Source organism: Cynocephalus volans, chromosome 13 (genome assembly GCF_027409185.1).
Source record: "Cynocephalus volans isolate mCynVol1 chromosome 13, mCynVol1.pri, whole genome shotgun sequence".
NCBI lineage: Eukaryota > Metazoa > Chordata > Mammalia > Dermoptera > Cynocephalidae > Cynocephalus > Cynocephalus volans.
Window position 1 is genome coordinate 70,335,411 of NC_084472.1, and position 15,112 is coordinate 70,350,522.

General features: G+C 47.6%; 1 protein-coding gene across 3 annotated transcripts in view; it reads right to left on the reverse strand.

Annotated features, from left to right (window-relative positions):
* Positions 1-7,042, reverse strand: part of ZNF516 (zinc finger protein 516) — a 67,037-nt gene extending 59,995 nt beyond the window's left edge. For all 3 annotated transcript variants that reach the window (XM_063077231.1, XM_063077230.1, XM_063077232.1), the window contains exon 1: positions 5,281-7,042. In XM_063077231.1, coding sequence (XP_062933301.1) covers positions 5,281-7,042 — 1,762 coding nt within the window. The remainder of the gene's footprint in view (positions 1-5,280) is intronic.
* Between the last annotated feature and the right edge of the window lie 8,070 nt (positions 7,043-15,112).

Here is a 15,112-nt window from a genome sequence, read left to right on the forward strand (position 1 = left end):
CTCCTGCTCTACACTGAAGACAACCCAAGAACGAGCAACAGGGAAAAGCCTCCCCATGCCCTGCAGCCGCAGCCGCCACATGCACACACCCCACCACCCCACACTCCGCAGTCCTCCTTTCGTCAGCCACGTTCACCTCACTCCTGTTCTAGAGTTTCTTTTTCTTTTTTTTTTTTTTTGTCGTTTTTTCGTGACCGGCACTCAGCCAGTGAGTGCACCGGTCAGTCCTATATAGGATCCGAACCCGCGGCAGGAGCGTTGCCGCGCTGCCAGCGCAGCACTCTACCAAGTGCGACACGGGCTCGGCCCTCACTCCTGTTCCAACAGGTGTGAAGCATCCTCTCCCTAAGCTGCTCTAACTACTGTCTGTGCTCCATGAAAAAGAACAAGAACAGCTGCTTAACCTTTTTGCTTGGCTGCCTGACAGCGGTCAGGCCCCCTCGCGGACCCCTCACCAGCATGGACAACTGCGCAGTCTCAAAGCTCACGTTCAGCTAACATGCTGTGGTCAAAAGCCTGAGTGTAATTAACTAACATAGAAGACGAGACCATGGGTCCAGGAGCAGTGGCCGCAAGGAGGCAGCAGGCCCAGAAACAGAGGAAAAGGGAGACTTTCTGAAGGTGCATCCATTTCTTACTGTAATTAACTTTCCTTCCCTTGACCCTATGTTTTTCTTGTTAAGACTCTCCTTAAGTCTTCAAACTGCATATGATATTACAGCACTTGTTCCAAACACTGTTTCTATCCTATTAATTTGAGCAACAGAAGTTGTCTTTTTGTTGGTCAAAAACAGTCAAATACTTGCGATTTTATACGACTGCATCTACAACTTGGGGGTCTCCTGCCTATTAAGTTACCATAAGTAACCAAAGATAAGCAGTAGCATATGGATTTGACGTGACAGATGTCAGCATAACAAGCAATTGTCTAAAACAAGGGTGATCAAATTAGTTTTCACTTCATGATATGTAGATAAACAGTAGTAAATGGGCTCCTGGTTGTTTCTGCATTAAAGCTGTGTTCAAATATCTGTGATCACTCTGGCACTCAGCCACACAATCAAGGAGCATCTCAAGAAGGCACCGACACCGACAGCACAGTTACCTTCACGAAGCGAATCTTTCAAAGATGCTTGGTCACAGATTCTGCCTGAGCTTCTCCTATTTATGTCATCTAAATGCTTTCTGAGCAAAATTCTGTTTTGGTCCGTACAGTACTTGAGGTTTGCATGTTTAATTATGAAGCACGATTCAGTTTTCCTACAGGATGGCTTCTAAGCTCTCTGACTCTACTTTGTGTTTGGAAATGTCAATTTTTATAAACTTCAATTATATGCCCTTTCAACTCTTCTCTTTTCTAATTTAAAAAAAAAATAGCTCTCTGTGAACTCCAAAAGTGCACTTTCTATCAATGTGATGTCACTTTCTCAACTGAGGGTTCACATCTAGCGTTGTAACATATTTTCCATGACTTACTGTTACTCACAACGTTGCTACTATTTTAAGTCAGTAACAGGGCTGCTCCTGGGGACCATATCTTAATCGGAGATAAAAGTATTGTGATGATCAGAGCTTTCCAAAGGAATAGATAGCAACACTCAACCAACAAAAGATGATTCTGAAAAAAATAAGTTTCTTCCAGTTAATTGAATAACGCAAGTTATATCTAGATCCAGAAGGATGTCAAAATTTTTTTCAGGTAAAATTACTGCACAACTGGAATTTACTGGAATAGTCACAGAGAGCTGAATTCTAATTCTGACTTTGCTACCACGGCAGGCTGATTGACTCTTAGGATGTCAAAAATTTTTTCAGGTAAAATTACTGCACAACTGGAATTTACTGGAATAGTCACAGAGAGCTGAATTCTAATTCTGACTTTGCTACCACGGCAGGCTGATTGACTCTTAGGAGAACTACTGTTATCTCTTGTCACTCGGTTTTTGCCTATCTGCTCCATCAGTTTTAACTAGTCATCCCATCAAAGTTCTCGAGAACGTAAAATAACATAAATGTTTAAAGATCTAAGTAATCTTTTTTGTAACAGGAAAGGCAAGTGTTTTTTGAAGTTGTATGTATTTTGTAAGAAAAGAAAGGCATGTTGCAGATCAAAATATAGGATTCAAAATGCCCAGTTTCTTTTCTGAAGAGCTGTTTCAAAGGCCTTAGCCAAACCCTACAAATCAGGTAGTTAAATCAATGTAATGTGGTCTCTCTCCTAAGGAATATCCATGAATCAGTAATTTATTGCTACACGAGAGCATAAAAGGTGCCTGCGATGATGGAAAAGTCTGTCTTTTTAGGTAGAAAGATACTGTCCTTTGAGATTACAAAAAGTAACCTCTGTAGCCCTACCAAGCTCTTCAATGTTTCATATCAATTCTATGCCATAAATTTCTCTCCCCTATAAATAAGCTACAATATTCTATTTATTCTAATGTCAACTTTTTCTTAAGTTCAACGATATACGCGGTATCTTGTTATAGAACCATCTGAGGTATATATCAAATTTCTCAAAAAATAAGTTAATATAAAAAATATATACAATGTCTTTAAGAAGTAAATAGCGGTCTCTAAAATTTAATGAACCTGACAAGGAAAAAAAAAGGGTAAGTTCCAATTTATAGTGAAAACAATTTGATCCTTCCCATATCTTCACTTTAAAAGCACCACTGGATTAGCTTCTTAGGAATCCTCTGACTGCCATTAGGGTGGGTAGGAGTAAGGCCCAGGAGCTTTTCCAAATATTGGAAGTATTTCTCTTCATAGTGAAAAAAAAAAAAAATGATAGTGCTAGCCCAATATTTTATCCAATGTGAGCTCCAAAAAGTAGTTGTAGTATTTACTGGAAAACAACCAGTAAAATCTATAGATTAAAAAAAAAAAAAAAAAAAATTAAAAAAACAAGAATTAAACTTCAAAAAATCCAACCAGGGTCACAATTTGTTTGACCAGTTTTTATACAACAAACTGGTAGAAAAACCCAACGGAGCTCACACAATGAGCACCGCATTTTCAGAGAATGCCCCGTGTTCCCACTTCAGAGGACTGAGAAATGAGAAGCAAATAGAAGGGCACTTCAAAAAGTTCATGGAAAAGTTCACATTATCTTTTAACTCTATTTTTCCACGAACTTTTCAAAGTACTCTTATACAGCTAATGTATAACACATTATTATTATTATTCATTTGCCTATATATTCACTCACACTGTGTGAGATTCAGCACAGGTTTCTCTACAGGATTAGAGAAACAACTTGTTTTCTACATTCTTGTTGACTCAACAGGCATTTGAGTGCAGCCAACCCTCATATTAACACACTGTATAAACCTGTAATAATTAAACTCCGCTCAGAAGATTTGGCTAAAGCTCTAATAAGAAAAAATGATAGTGATTTCTATTTTGTTTTGAAAAAATGCACAGTAGTCACTACAGAATACAAATAGCCCTGTCCATAAGCTTTGATTTCTACCATTCTTGAATGTTCAGGTTAAAAGTGACATCCACTAACCAGTCTGCAGGAAGAACATATAAACATCCCTGGCTTTGCAGAGGAAATTCCAAGCTCTGTAACTGAAACATCACCTTCCACTTAACTACCCAAAGCAAAAGGTAATGAAGGAAATATCAAAATATTTAAAATTCATAACAAGTAAGAAAATTAGAAAAACAAAGTTGGCCAAGCATCTTTAAGTATACACATGGCTGCTATTTGGAAAGTAACCTGTTCCAGTGAATGATCTCTGAACCCACAGGGTTACTAGAATCCAAGGAGATTAATTATAACTGTACACCAACCTGAAGATATTCTTACCTGGCTGTCGCATGTAAGGAAGGGGAAGAGGGGAGGAAAGGACATGAGCGTGTGCGCGCGTGTGTGTGTGTGCGCGCGCGCACATGCTTTTATGTACATGTGCTGTTACAGTGAGAACTGGGTCTGGGACGGAAAAGGAAGAGAGGATCACATCTCAGAGGAGGTCCATGACCATGTTCTTTGCTCAGAAATTACTGACGCCCAGGAGAGAGTATCAACTCAAGATGTCAAAGGTGTTAACTTATGTGAACACATCTGGGTAATTAGCAAAAAAGAAGCAGCAAGTGGAGCTGACAGGTGCCTGTATCTGCACCCAACAGTGCAAGCTCCTGGTTCCCACTGGGGTGCAGGAACCTGGGTGTAGGGCAACCCGAACACAGGAGCTCTGGGCAAAGGCTACCTGGGCACAAGGGTACCCAGGCACAGGTCACCTGAGCACTGGGCTAGGTGGGTGTGGGGCCACCTGGACACTGGAGACCTGGGCAAAGGCTACCCAGGCACAGGTCTACCTGAGCATAGGGCTAGTTTGGTGGGGGCTCACCTGGGTACAGGGGCCCTGGGCAAGGCTACCCAGGCACAAGTCCACCAGAGCATGGGGCTGGCTTGGTGTGGGGCCACCTGGGCACAAGGGCTCTAGGCAAGGGCTACCCAGGCACCGGTCCACCTGAGTATGGGGTTAACCAGGTATGAGGCCACCTGGGCACGGTGCTCTGGGCAAGGGCTACCTGGGCACAAGGTTGCCAAGGCACAGGTCCACCTGAGCACTGGGCTAGGTGGGTGTGGGGCCACGTGGGCACAGGAGACCTGGGCAAAAGCTACCTGGGCACAGGTCTACCTGAGCATGGGGTTAGGTGGGTGTGGGCCCACCTGGGTACCGGGGCCCTGGGCAAGGGCTACCCAGGCACAAGTTAACCAGACCACGGGGCTACTTGATGTGGAGCCACCTGGGCATAGGGGTCCTGGGCAAAGGCTACCCAGACACAGGTGTACCTGAGCACGGGGAGAGATGGATGTGGGTACAGGGGCCCTGGGCAAGGGCCACGCAGGCACCGGTGCACCTGAGTATGCAATTAATCAGGTATGGAGCCACCTGGGCATAGGGGACCTGAGCAAGGGCTACCTGGGCACAGAGTCCCCTGAGCATGGGGCTAGCTTGGTGTGGGGTCACTTAGGCCTAGAAGACCTGGGCAAGAGCTACCTGAGCACAAGATTACTCAAGCACAGGGCCCCCTGAGCATGGGACTAGCTTGGTGTAGAATCACCTAGGCATAGGAGACCTAGGCAAGAGCTCCCTGAGTACAAGGTTACTCAGGCACAGGGCCACCTGAGCCAGGGGCTAGCTGGGTGTGGGGCCACCTGAGCACAGGGACCCCGAGCAAGGACTACCGGGGAACCAGGTCACCGGGGCACAGGGCCACCCAAGCCTGGGCGACCCGGACTTGGGCCACTTGGGTAAGCTCGCTCACCTGGTACAGTTTCCGGGGCGGCCTCCTCGCTGCTGTCCTCGGCGGCCTCGTCGGCCAGGCCGGAGCCTGGGGAGTCGGCAGGGGCGCAGGCCGAGCCAGGGCTGCTGGGCTGGGAGGCGGAGTCACCCTCGCTGAGCGAGCCACAGCGCACGCGCGCTGGACGGTCCCCGTCGGTGTCTCGGTCACGGCGCACGCGGCGGTGCACGCGGGAGTGCAGCACCATCTGGTGGTAGGTGCGGAAGATCTTGCCGCACTCGAAGCACTCGGAGGACTTGCCATGGCCGGCAGCGGCAGCAGCCCGGCGGCTGGAGCGCGCGGCTGGCCGGGGGTCGAGGTTGCCGGGTGGCTGGGCGTCCCCAGGCACACTCGCCCTCTTCCTGGGGGGGCCCTGTGTGGCCTGCGCGTCCTGCTCGCGCCTACGCTTCTCCTGGCTCACCAGGATGTACTCGCGCCGGTCCTTGTCGAAGGCCACGTCTCCGGCCAGCGCCTCGTCCCAGGCCCCGTACTTGAGGTACTCGGCCGGCTCTGCTACCTTGCCCCTGGTGGCCAGCTGCCAGGCCTGGTAGCTGTTGACGGGGTCCAGCTCGGCCACCCGGCGTCCGGCCTGCGTGCTGGCGGGCACGGGGCGGGCTCCCGCCGGCCGCAGGTTCAGGCACTGTAGGAAGAGCTGCTTGGTGTCCGCGGGGACGGCGGCCACCCCCTCGTCGGCCGGGGCTCGGGTGCGGCCCGCCTCGACCTGGCGGTGGATGGCATTGTGGGCGTTCAAGCTGTCCAGGTTTGTAAACAGGTTCCCGCACTTGGTGCAGACCTCGTAGAGCGACAGGCCAGCGACAATGACCTCCTCCTGCACCACGTTGTTGATTGTGGCAATGGGGTCCAGCTCGCTCCGCGGCCTGTTCTTGCTCCCCGCCCGGGGACCATGCGCCTTCATGTGGTTCTTGAGGAACCATGGCTCCTTGAAGCGGCGGCCGCAGATGTGGCAGCCGTGGTCGAAGGAGCCCCGGTGCTTCTTCATGTGCGCCTTGAGGAACCAAGTCTGGCTGAAAGCCTGGCCGCACACCTCGCACGGGAACTCGCCGGGGCTCAGCTCGGGCTTGCCGTTCTCCACGCACGCCTCACCGCCGTGGGGCACCTGCGCAGTGATGTGGTCCCTCTCGACGTGACTCAGCAGCGACTCCTCGCGCAGGGTCACGTAGCTGCACAGCCTGCACTTGAACGGCTTGTGCGCCTGGTGCACGTGCAGCTCCAGGTCCTTCTTCCGCTCGAACCGGCTCCTGCAGAAGGCGCACTGCGCCCTGGCTTCTTCCGCACTGCCCTCCGCATCCTTCCTGCTGCTCCTCAGCAGGATCTTTCCGCCGTCCGCCTGCGTAGCCCCGTTCAGGATTCTGTTGCAGGCTGACGTGCTCTTGGTGGGGCTGGTGCAGCCGTCCAGGCCCTCGGACACGCGCATCTCGCCCAGCTGCGCCTCGCCCACCTCCGACTCATGGCCCTGAATCAGGGTCCCGGTTCGGTGGCTCCGGATGTGAATCTTCAGGTTGCCCTTCTGGGAAGCCCTGTGGTCACAGTAAGGACACTTGTAGGGCTTCTCCCCCGTGTGCTTACGCATGTGCTGCGACAGCGAGCTCTGGAAAGGGAAGCTCTTGCCACAGATGCAGCAGCTGTGGCATGCCGCTTTCTCCCCGTCTGCCTCGTGGCTCCTGCTGGCCCTGGAGGGGCTAGGACCCCTCCTCAGCTCCATCTCGGCCTCTCTGTTGCGATCCATCTGAACGACTGTCACATGAGCCGCGGAGGGGGTACAACGGGGGCGCGGCTGTTGGTGGCCGCACAGCCTTTTGTGGCGCAGGCCTGCAGGAACGGCGCCTTATCTCTCCATTTTCAGAGGAGCTTCTGGCTTCCCAGAAACGAGACGTGTGCCTGCCACGAGGAGGAGCATATGCTACGTGCAGAACATGGCAGATGGCGGCGAGCACCTGAAACAGAGAGACGGAAATCTTATGAACAACGGCCGTCCGTCCACAGGCTTTGCCGTAAATACATCAACCCAATCCAAATCAAAGAAATGAGACACCGATGGAAATTCAGATAGATGAACGACTAGCAGTTTGCCGTTTTAAAAAATGCATAATTGATCAATGATAAATAATTGTATTAAATAATTAAAATAAGTAATTGTAAATGATTGTGCACTTAATTTTTTCCCAAAACGATATCAAATCTTTAAGGATATACTGTGGTTACTGTTTGCAGCAGTGTGTGAAATGTGCACTACCTGACAGGGAGAATATGTGGGAACGAAGGACAGAGAGGAAAGGAGCTGGGAGGAGGGCAGGAAGGCAGGTTGGGGCTGAGCTCGTCAGTGATGGGAAGTGAGCTGCAAAGGCAGGTGACGACTGCTGACAGCAGTTTACAATATGTGATTATGTTTAGATATTAAAGAAACAAGTGTTCCATTTAGAATGTACATGATTTAATAAAGGACAGGCAACATGGTGTGGAAAAGGCACCCTGAGTTCCGCAGGCTGCTTCAGGGCCCTGAGGCAGGAACTGCCCTGCCTGACGCCACTTCTACATGTGTCTGACCCTGAGACCAGTTACAGCTACACCGAGGCTGGCTTCTGACACCGTTCTCCTCCTGGCCTTGTCCTTTTTCTCCTGGACCCTCTGCCTGCATTCCCCCTAAACGGGCTCCAGGCTCTGGCCACAAGACTAAGTCCTATTCTCAATGCAGAGCCCATTCCAGACCCCATGAGGTCGTTCCTATTTCTCCACTTCCCCACAGATCCCACACTGCCCTCCCAGTGAGGCTGGGTCTGCCCCCCAGAGGTGGTGCCCGAGCCCCATGACAGTGGGCATCAGTCACACCCATTGTCACTGTCACCTTCATGCACATCCCCCCAAGCTCCTCCCTCCAGGCTCACAGCAAAGGCCAGGCCAACAAAGTCTGCCCATGTGCCTGTGTCCAGCACAGAGCCGGCAGGAGCCAACCTGATGCATGAATCTGAATACCTGTGAACGGCCATAGGAGCCAAAAAGGTGCACACCGAACAGCGACTCTGCAATGAAAACAGGAATTCCATCTGACCCTGGAAAAGTTAAGGAAACAAAACAGTGGGCCGACTGGGAAAGGATGTGAGAGAGACGGTGTCTTCCGGGCCAGCACCCTGATGGGTCAGAGAGGGAAGGGGCTAAAGAGCCCCCTGGGGACAGGGTCTGATTGTCCTGCTCACACACAGGAGTCGAGCTCAGAATGCCCAGGAAGGGTCTCCTCCAGGGGAAGTCTCCAGACTTGCACAGACAGATGCCCAGATGAGCAGATTTTCTGAAAAAAACAAGCTGTAACCCGTAGAAAGGATGCCGTGTTTTACAAGCCTACAATCTCATACACACTAAGAACATCTACTTAAAATTTCACAAAACGGGAAGAGGCTGTATGTTTCTGGTTTTGAACCATTCAGTACATTGACATGCAGCTTTTACTCAAGAATGAAAGGGTCTCTTCCCCAAGGACCCCTGGGTGGCGTCTCCCTGTTTGCTCTGGGTTTTCCAAAGTGCATCATTTTCACTGAATAAGACACGGAAAAGAAGGCTGACGAAAGACCAGAGGGGGCATGTGCTAAGAATCAGCATCTGTGTGACAGGAGGGTCCCCAGGTGTCCCTAGGAGAGGCGGAGTTCTGAGCATTTGACACCCTGTTCCTGAAGACACAGACACCACCAAGACTGGAGCTGGGTCGGCTCACTCCAGCCTCCTCCGCAGACAAGCACAGCACAGGTAGAAATCTTACTGAGAGTTACAGACTATAAAACGTCTTCCGAAAAAAACCCCTGTTGACTCTGAAAAGCAGCATGGGGGTCCTCAGTCTTTACCCCACAGATGCGCCTGGCAGGGCCAGCCCACAAAGGGGCACAGAGATAAGAGGAGAGCGGAAGCCAGAGAATCACTGACTCCAAAAATAAATAAGTGAAAACTCCCCCTAGAACTGGCAAGTAAATGAGGTGAACAAGAACATTTCTAATGATGATTTTACTCTAAGCTAACTTATTTTGCCAAACTTTTCTGGGCTTGGCACAAGTTTTGGTTGGCTGTATAATCATCTACGATGATTTTGTAAGGCAAATGATTTCCATGAATCTCTGTCTTTCTCCAGGCCTTATTTTGCCACTACCCCCCAAAGTGTTGAATTTGTGGTAATATATAAAAGTATGAATGGAACATACTATTCTTATGTAACTTAGTGTATAGCAGACCAAATCTGCTATAAAAATCTTATGTTTAAAGAAACATATAGAAATAAGTTTACAGAGAAAGAAAAAAGAAAGAAAATAAAAAAGAAAGAAACTAAAATCCTGGAAATCCAGTGACTCTGATCTAATTTTACAGATTCCACCAGTCTGCTGATGTTTGTCCAGCAGGGATGTGAAATGTCAAGACAGTTCTCCACTGGGAGGGAATGACGCAGCCTGGAGCCAGCTTCGAAGACAGGACTCACAGAGCAGGAGAGGCAGCCCGCACGCACACCTCAAAACAAACACGAATCTTCCAAGTGCAAAGACTTGCACGACCGTCAAACACATGCGCTGTGGCGATTTGTTCCTGCCTTCTCTTGCAGAGTGGCAGCTCCTGGTGCTTGTACTCAGAGACCCTGCTCCATGCCAGGGATACCTGCAGGTCGTAGGGTCTCGGCCAGCACAGTGTGGTTAGCACAAAGTGCACAACGTGGAACCTGGAGCCCGGTGTGTGGCTTCCTGGCAGTGGCCTCCACACCCTCAGCTCATCCCCCACCTGTCAGGGTCTGAGGAAGCCCCCAGCAAGCACCTCCTCTCACAACGCCCACCGCCCATCCTCGGAGGGCACCACTCAGATCCCAAGTGACAGTACAAACTGAAGCAGTAAACACCTGCCCACCCAACTGGCCCTCTCTCCGAATTCCAGGCAGCCTCCTCCCTGCAGGCCCTCAGGCCCAGCGCGCTGTGCAGAGGAGTGTATAGGAAAGTAGGCTCTCCCCATGGTGACGTCACACCCACCCACTGGAACCCAGCCTCGTGCGGCACAGCTCGGGCATCCCAGGCCACGTCCACTGTCCTTCCCATAAGACGCTCCCTGTGACTGCTCTTCCACGAGGGGTCGTAGACTTTCCCGCACATGTAAAAGGGCTTGTGACATCATCTTCTCTCCCTGACACCCCTTCCCACTCTTCATGACAGCCCTGATGTTCATTTCTGATCCCCCAACACCCCCCACCCCCAGCCAAAGCCTGGACACTTGCCCTGGGGCCCCCCAGAGATGACAGAAAGAAGTTTCCACTTTTCACTAGGCCTTCCCTCCAAACTAGCTTTAAAAGCTTTCCCCAAAAGCTAGCAGGGGCCAGCAATTTACAAGAAAATGCTCAAATGCTCGAGGAAGGGTGTTATAATACATTGCCCCCACAGCCAACAGAACAAGCTCTTCTTTCTCCCAGGTTCTGTACTTCTCTGCCCACCCCCATCTTTCAAAAATAAGCCCAGCTGTAAATCCCTGTGAGAACTGTACAGGATGTGTTTTTAAAGGACTGAAAAACATTTTGAAGGGAAAAAATACATAAATGGAAAACGTGTTATAAAGGTAACAATTTAAGCCCAAAACACCATTATATTAAGGAAGTCATAACATGAACCAAGCTGCCCCTGCTCAGAAGTCCATTAAGTGGTCCCCTCCTGATGCCCGCAGTTGACTACCAAAGTTTCTCACAAACTTTTTAAAAAAAGTCAAAAATTCATTCCTTTCAATTGACTCTCCCCTGGGTCACTCAGTGGCCAAATCAACAGATCTTTGTAATCATTCTTTATAGCTACAGCCAAAAATTGCCATTTAAGATAAGGGCATCACTTCCAAAAAAGAACAAGAATGCTGTCCTCAGAACTTCCAACTTAAAAACATGCCACAGGTGGCGCCCCCCAACTAGAAGGATTACCGGGACATTCACAGCCCTCCTGCACTAACCTGCTGTCCTTTAAAAGCCACCAGACTCTGTCAGCTGGGAGTGTCTCCAATGGTTTCTCCACATTTATTCTGATCCCTAGTGGGGAGTGGTTCACACGCAAGCAACACCAGATAATGACGTGTTATAATATTCAGTTCTAGCCAAAGACTTTAATTCCTCAAACAAATGCCGCCAAATGCAAGATGGGGTTCCAACTTTCGCTAAAACAGTGACCTATAGATAACTAGCCTTATAAAAACTGGGAAATGCTAGCTTGTTACCCAACCCAGAGTGAATACTAAAAAGTCCTGCAGTAACACAAATAGTGGGGTCAGGCAGGTCAGCGGCAGGTGTGCCAGCTGACATGACAGTATGGCAGCCCATGTACAGAGGTACGGCAGAACCCAACTCAGCACAGAGTTTGCCCATAATGAATCAGTTTTGTTGTTATTGTAAGATGTATTACAAACTTTTTCCAAGGCTGAAATTGGGAATGTGCCAGACAAGACTGTAATTTAATTGTTTAGTCATAAAAATGACTTGCTGATTAGGGTTTTAAAATAGATCTACAATGATCTCTCGCTCTGTGTGTGTGCATTTCTCTAGAGATTTAATGAACTGTCAGAAGCTATTTTTTAAAAATGCCTGATATGATTTTTGAAATAAGAAATATATCTCATTTGAAAGAAGTTAAGTAATTTAATCACATTTATAAACAATAGAAAAAAGTAAAAAGTTTATTGAAGAAAAAACATGTATTCGTAACATTAAAAATGCATTATAATAGAGACAGAGAGGGGTTGAAAAGAAGACAAAATATGAAAGTTGAAAATAAAACATGCAGCTCAACTTTCAAAATAATGATGTAAGCACATAAATAAATAAAGCACTGGATTTAAATACATACCTATAAGGCTGCTGCCATACCTCAGAGTCTTTCTTCTTTCTTTTTTTTTTTTCACCTATATAGTACAGTTGAAATTGAGTGATCTTCCCCAGATTTCTTACGTTTGCTATATGTAGGATAAATTTAATCTGTGGGCAAATGTTTCAACTAATAAATCTCTCCTGTGAGTGACAACCCTGGGAACTGTTTTTGACCTAATACAATGCAGAAAAGTCACTTCCTGACAGACACCCTGGTGGTCTGCAGAAACATTTCCCAGTGCAGGCAACTATGTACCAGCATTAACCCCACTGACACTACAGAACCTACTTTAGGAACAAGCACCGCAAAACCACAATCCAAGACCTATAGCTGGAAAGAAAAAACATTTTAACATAGCCAAAGGGTGTACTTGGAACAAATGGGAGTGGACTACAGAGTCTCTACCAACATACCCGAAGCACCTCCCTGGACAGCACGCTCCTTAAGGTATTCCAATACCATCCAGGGCAGTGTGATCAGATTTTATCAAGGGTTTCATTACAGCAAGCACTTCCTGAGCACCTACTGATCACAAGAGCACACATCGGGAGCTAAAGAATCAAAGATAACTAAGAAACAGCACTTAGCTGCAAGGAACTCACAAATCAGAAAGCGAAGCAAGCATGTAAACAGACCATTATAAAACAATGGGCTGGCAGTGCACCAGTAGGACACGCAGAAGTTTCCAGAAGGCCAGGGAGGGAAGCAATTATGTACCATATAAATGCAAGGATTGGCTAGATCTCCCCAGGGACCTTGAGGCTCGTCAGGGAATCAAACTGATGAGGGTTGGATTCTAAGCACTAGAGAAACTCCACATTCATGAAATACCAGGTCTTCCTGGGCTCTTCCCTCCCTCTCGCCAGCACCCAGTAATAGCCCCACGTCCTGTTGACTGGGCCTCCCAATTCATTCCTGAATCTGTGCACCCACTTCACGCCAAAATCATCCTTCCAGAGTGCACATCAGGGAGCCTTATGGAGACTTCCAACCCTTCACAGGCTTTTCCCACCCTTAAGATGAAGCCCAATCTCCAGTGCCCTGGACCCCCCTCTTTACAGCCATGTACCCTGTCCCACACCTCAGCACACCTCCAGTACCCCAGCACGCCTCTGGTACCCATGCTGCCTCTGGCCTTCCTGCACGCAATCCCACGCCCACCCATCAGGAAGCTGGCAGGTACGGCTTTTCTGACCCTCTTCAACCATCAGACAGAGTCAGATGCTCAACAACACACTGAGAGGGGGTCAGACTACCCAGGATTAAAATCCACTTAAGCCACTAAATCAGATCAACTGTGTGATCTTGAGCAAGGGTCTTAGCCTCTCTGTTTCTCAGCCCATTTCTTCATCTTAAAACGTAAACGATAGTAATGATACCTATATTATGATACTTTTGTGAGGTTAAAATTAATGCATGCGTAGTACAGTATTTAGCAGGGCGTAAACAGTTAATATATCTTAGATGTTATTTATTAACAAATAATTGTTGAATAAATGAATGAAATGTCAGTGCAGAATCCAAAGACACTTGGTCACTGGCAGTGAAAATATTTGGTTTAATAAATTCAAAAGCACAAAATAGCAGTTTAGGAAGCTGGATTAGAAAAGCTAAATAGTAACACCTATGTATTTACTGGGCCCTTATAGGTTATGCTCCTACAGGTTATTTAATATGATTAAAAATTCTTTCACCAACAGCTACAATCATCTACAACAGACATGTTCGAACACATTTTAGCTCCATAACGCTTTATAAAAATTAACTTTAATATGGACTGTATATCCAATGGTACTTGAGAGCTACTATTACTTTTGTTAAGTTGGTAACATAGGAGAATGTTCTTATTTTTTAGAGATGTGTGATGAAATATTCAGTGGTGGTTTATAAGGGGGGGAGAGAGGGGGGGAGAGAGGGAGGGAGGCGGGGAGGGAGAGAGAGAGAGAGAGAGAGAGAGAAAGCAAATATACCAAAACATTAGCAATTGCTGGGTCTAGATAGGAGGTGTATGTATGTTCATTGGCTACTCTCCCTATTTTCATGGATTTTGGAAGTTTTTCACAAAAGAAGTTAAATTAATAACTCCTGCTTGCCGCTCCAGCAAGTAACAAAACTGAGCGCAGAGCTTCTCTAGGGGAGCCTGTTGGGCCCCTCCCCATCCACCCCTCCTTCCTCACCCCCCCCATTCTCTTCCAGGCCCCAAGGAAGCTCTGAGAGCTCTAAGGAATGCAGTTTGGGAAATCACCTTTTGTTAATTTCAGTTTTCTAAAGAAAGAAGAATCATCTGAATAATATGAATTTGTTCAAGTGAAAAGCGGTATTTTACAAGACTGCTTTCTGTTGTTTCAGAGGCTTGCCCAGAGACATTACAGAAACCCACCCACAAGCTCCAGCTGCAAAATGTTCCTGCAGACAATATGAACTATCTCGATCACCAGCCAAAATTAACGAACCTGAGAACATGGCTATCTATCCTTTCCTCACTTCATGAAGTAAAAAGCCTGTAACACTGTTGAAGTTCTTCCACATTTTAAATAATTTTCTGACCAGTTAAATATGGCATTCCCAGGGGGGGGGAAATGTACACTATCCAACGTTTTTAAATAAGTATGTCTCTGAAATGATAGGAAATCTCGCCATTTTCTGCTATGTGAATTAAACCAACACAAAACAAGAGAGGAATGGTGGTGTACCGATTTCCCTAAACTATCAATGTTCACTCAATCAAATCTTATCCTGAAAAAGAAATCAGAAGGATAATTTTCAAATGTGCTCTTGTATTTAGAGTAATTTCCAAGACAACACAACTCTTAAAGTTTGTTTAAACTGACCAAAACCAGACTCGTAGACACCAGGGAGGAACAAAGCAGCTGCTGGAAAACTGAACGCTCCGCTTCCTGCACGAAGTTCACTCCAACCAGTCTTGTCAGTTTAAGGAAGCAAAA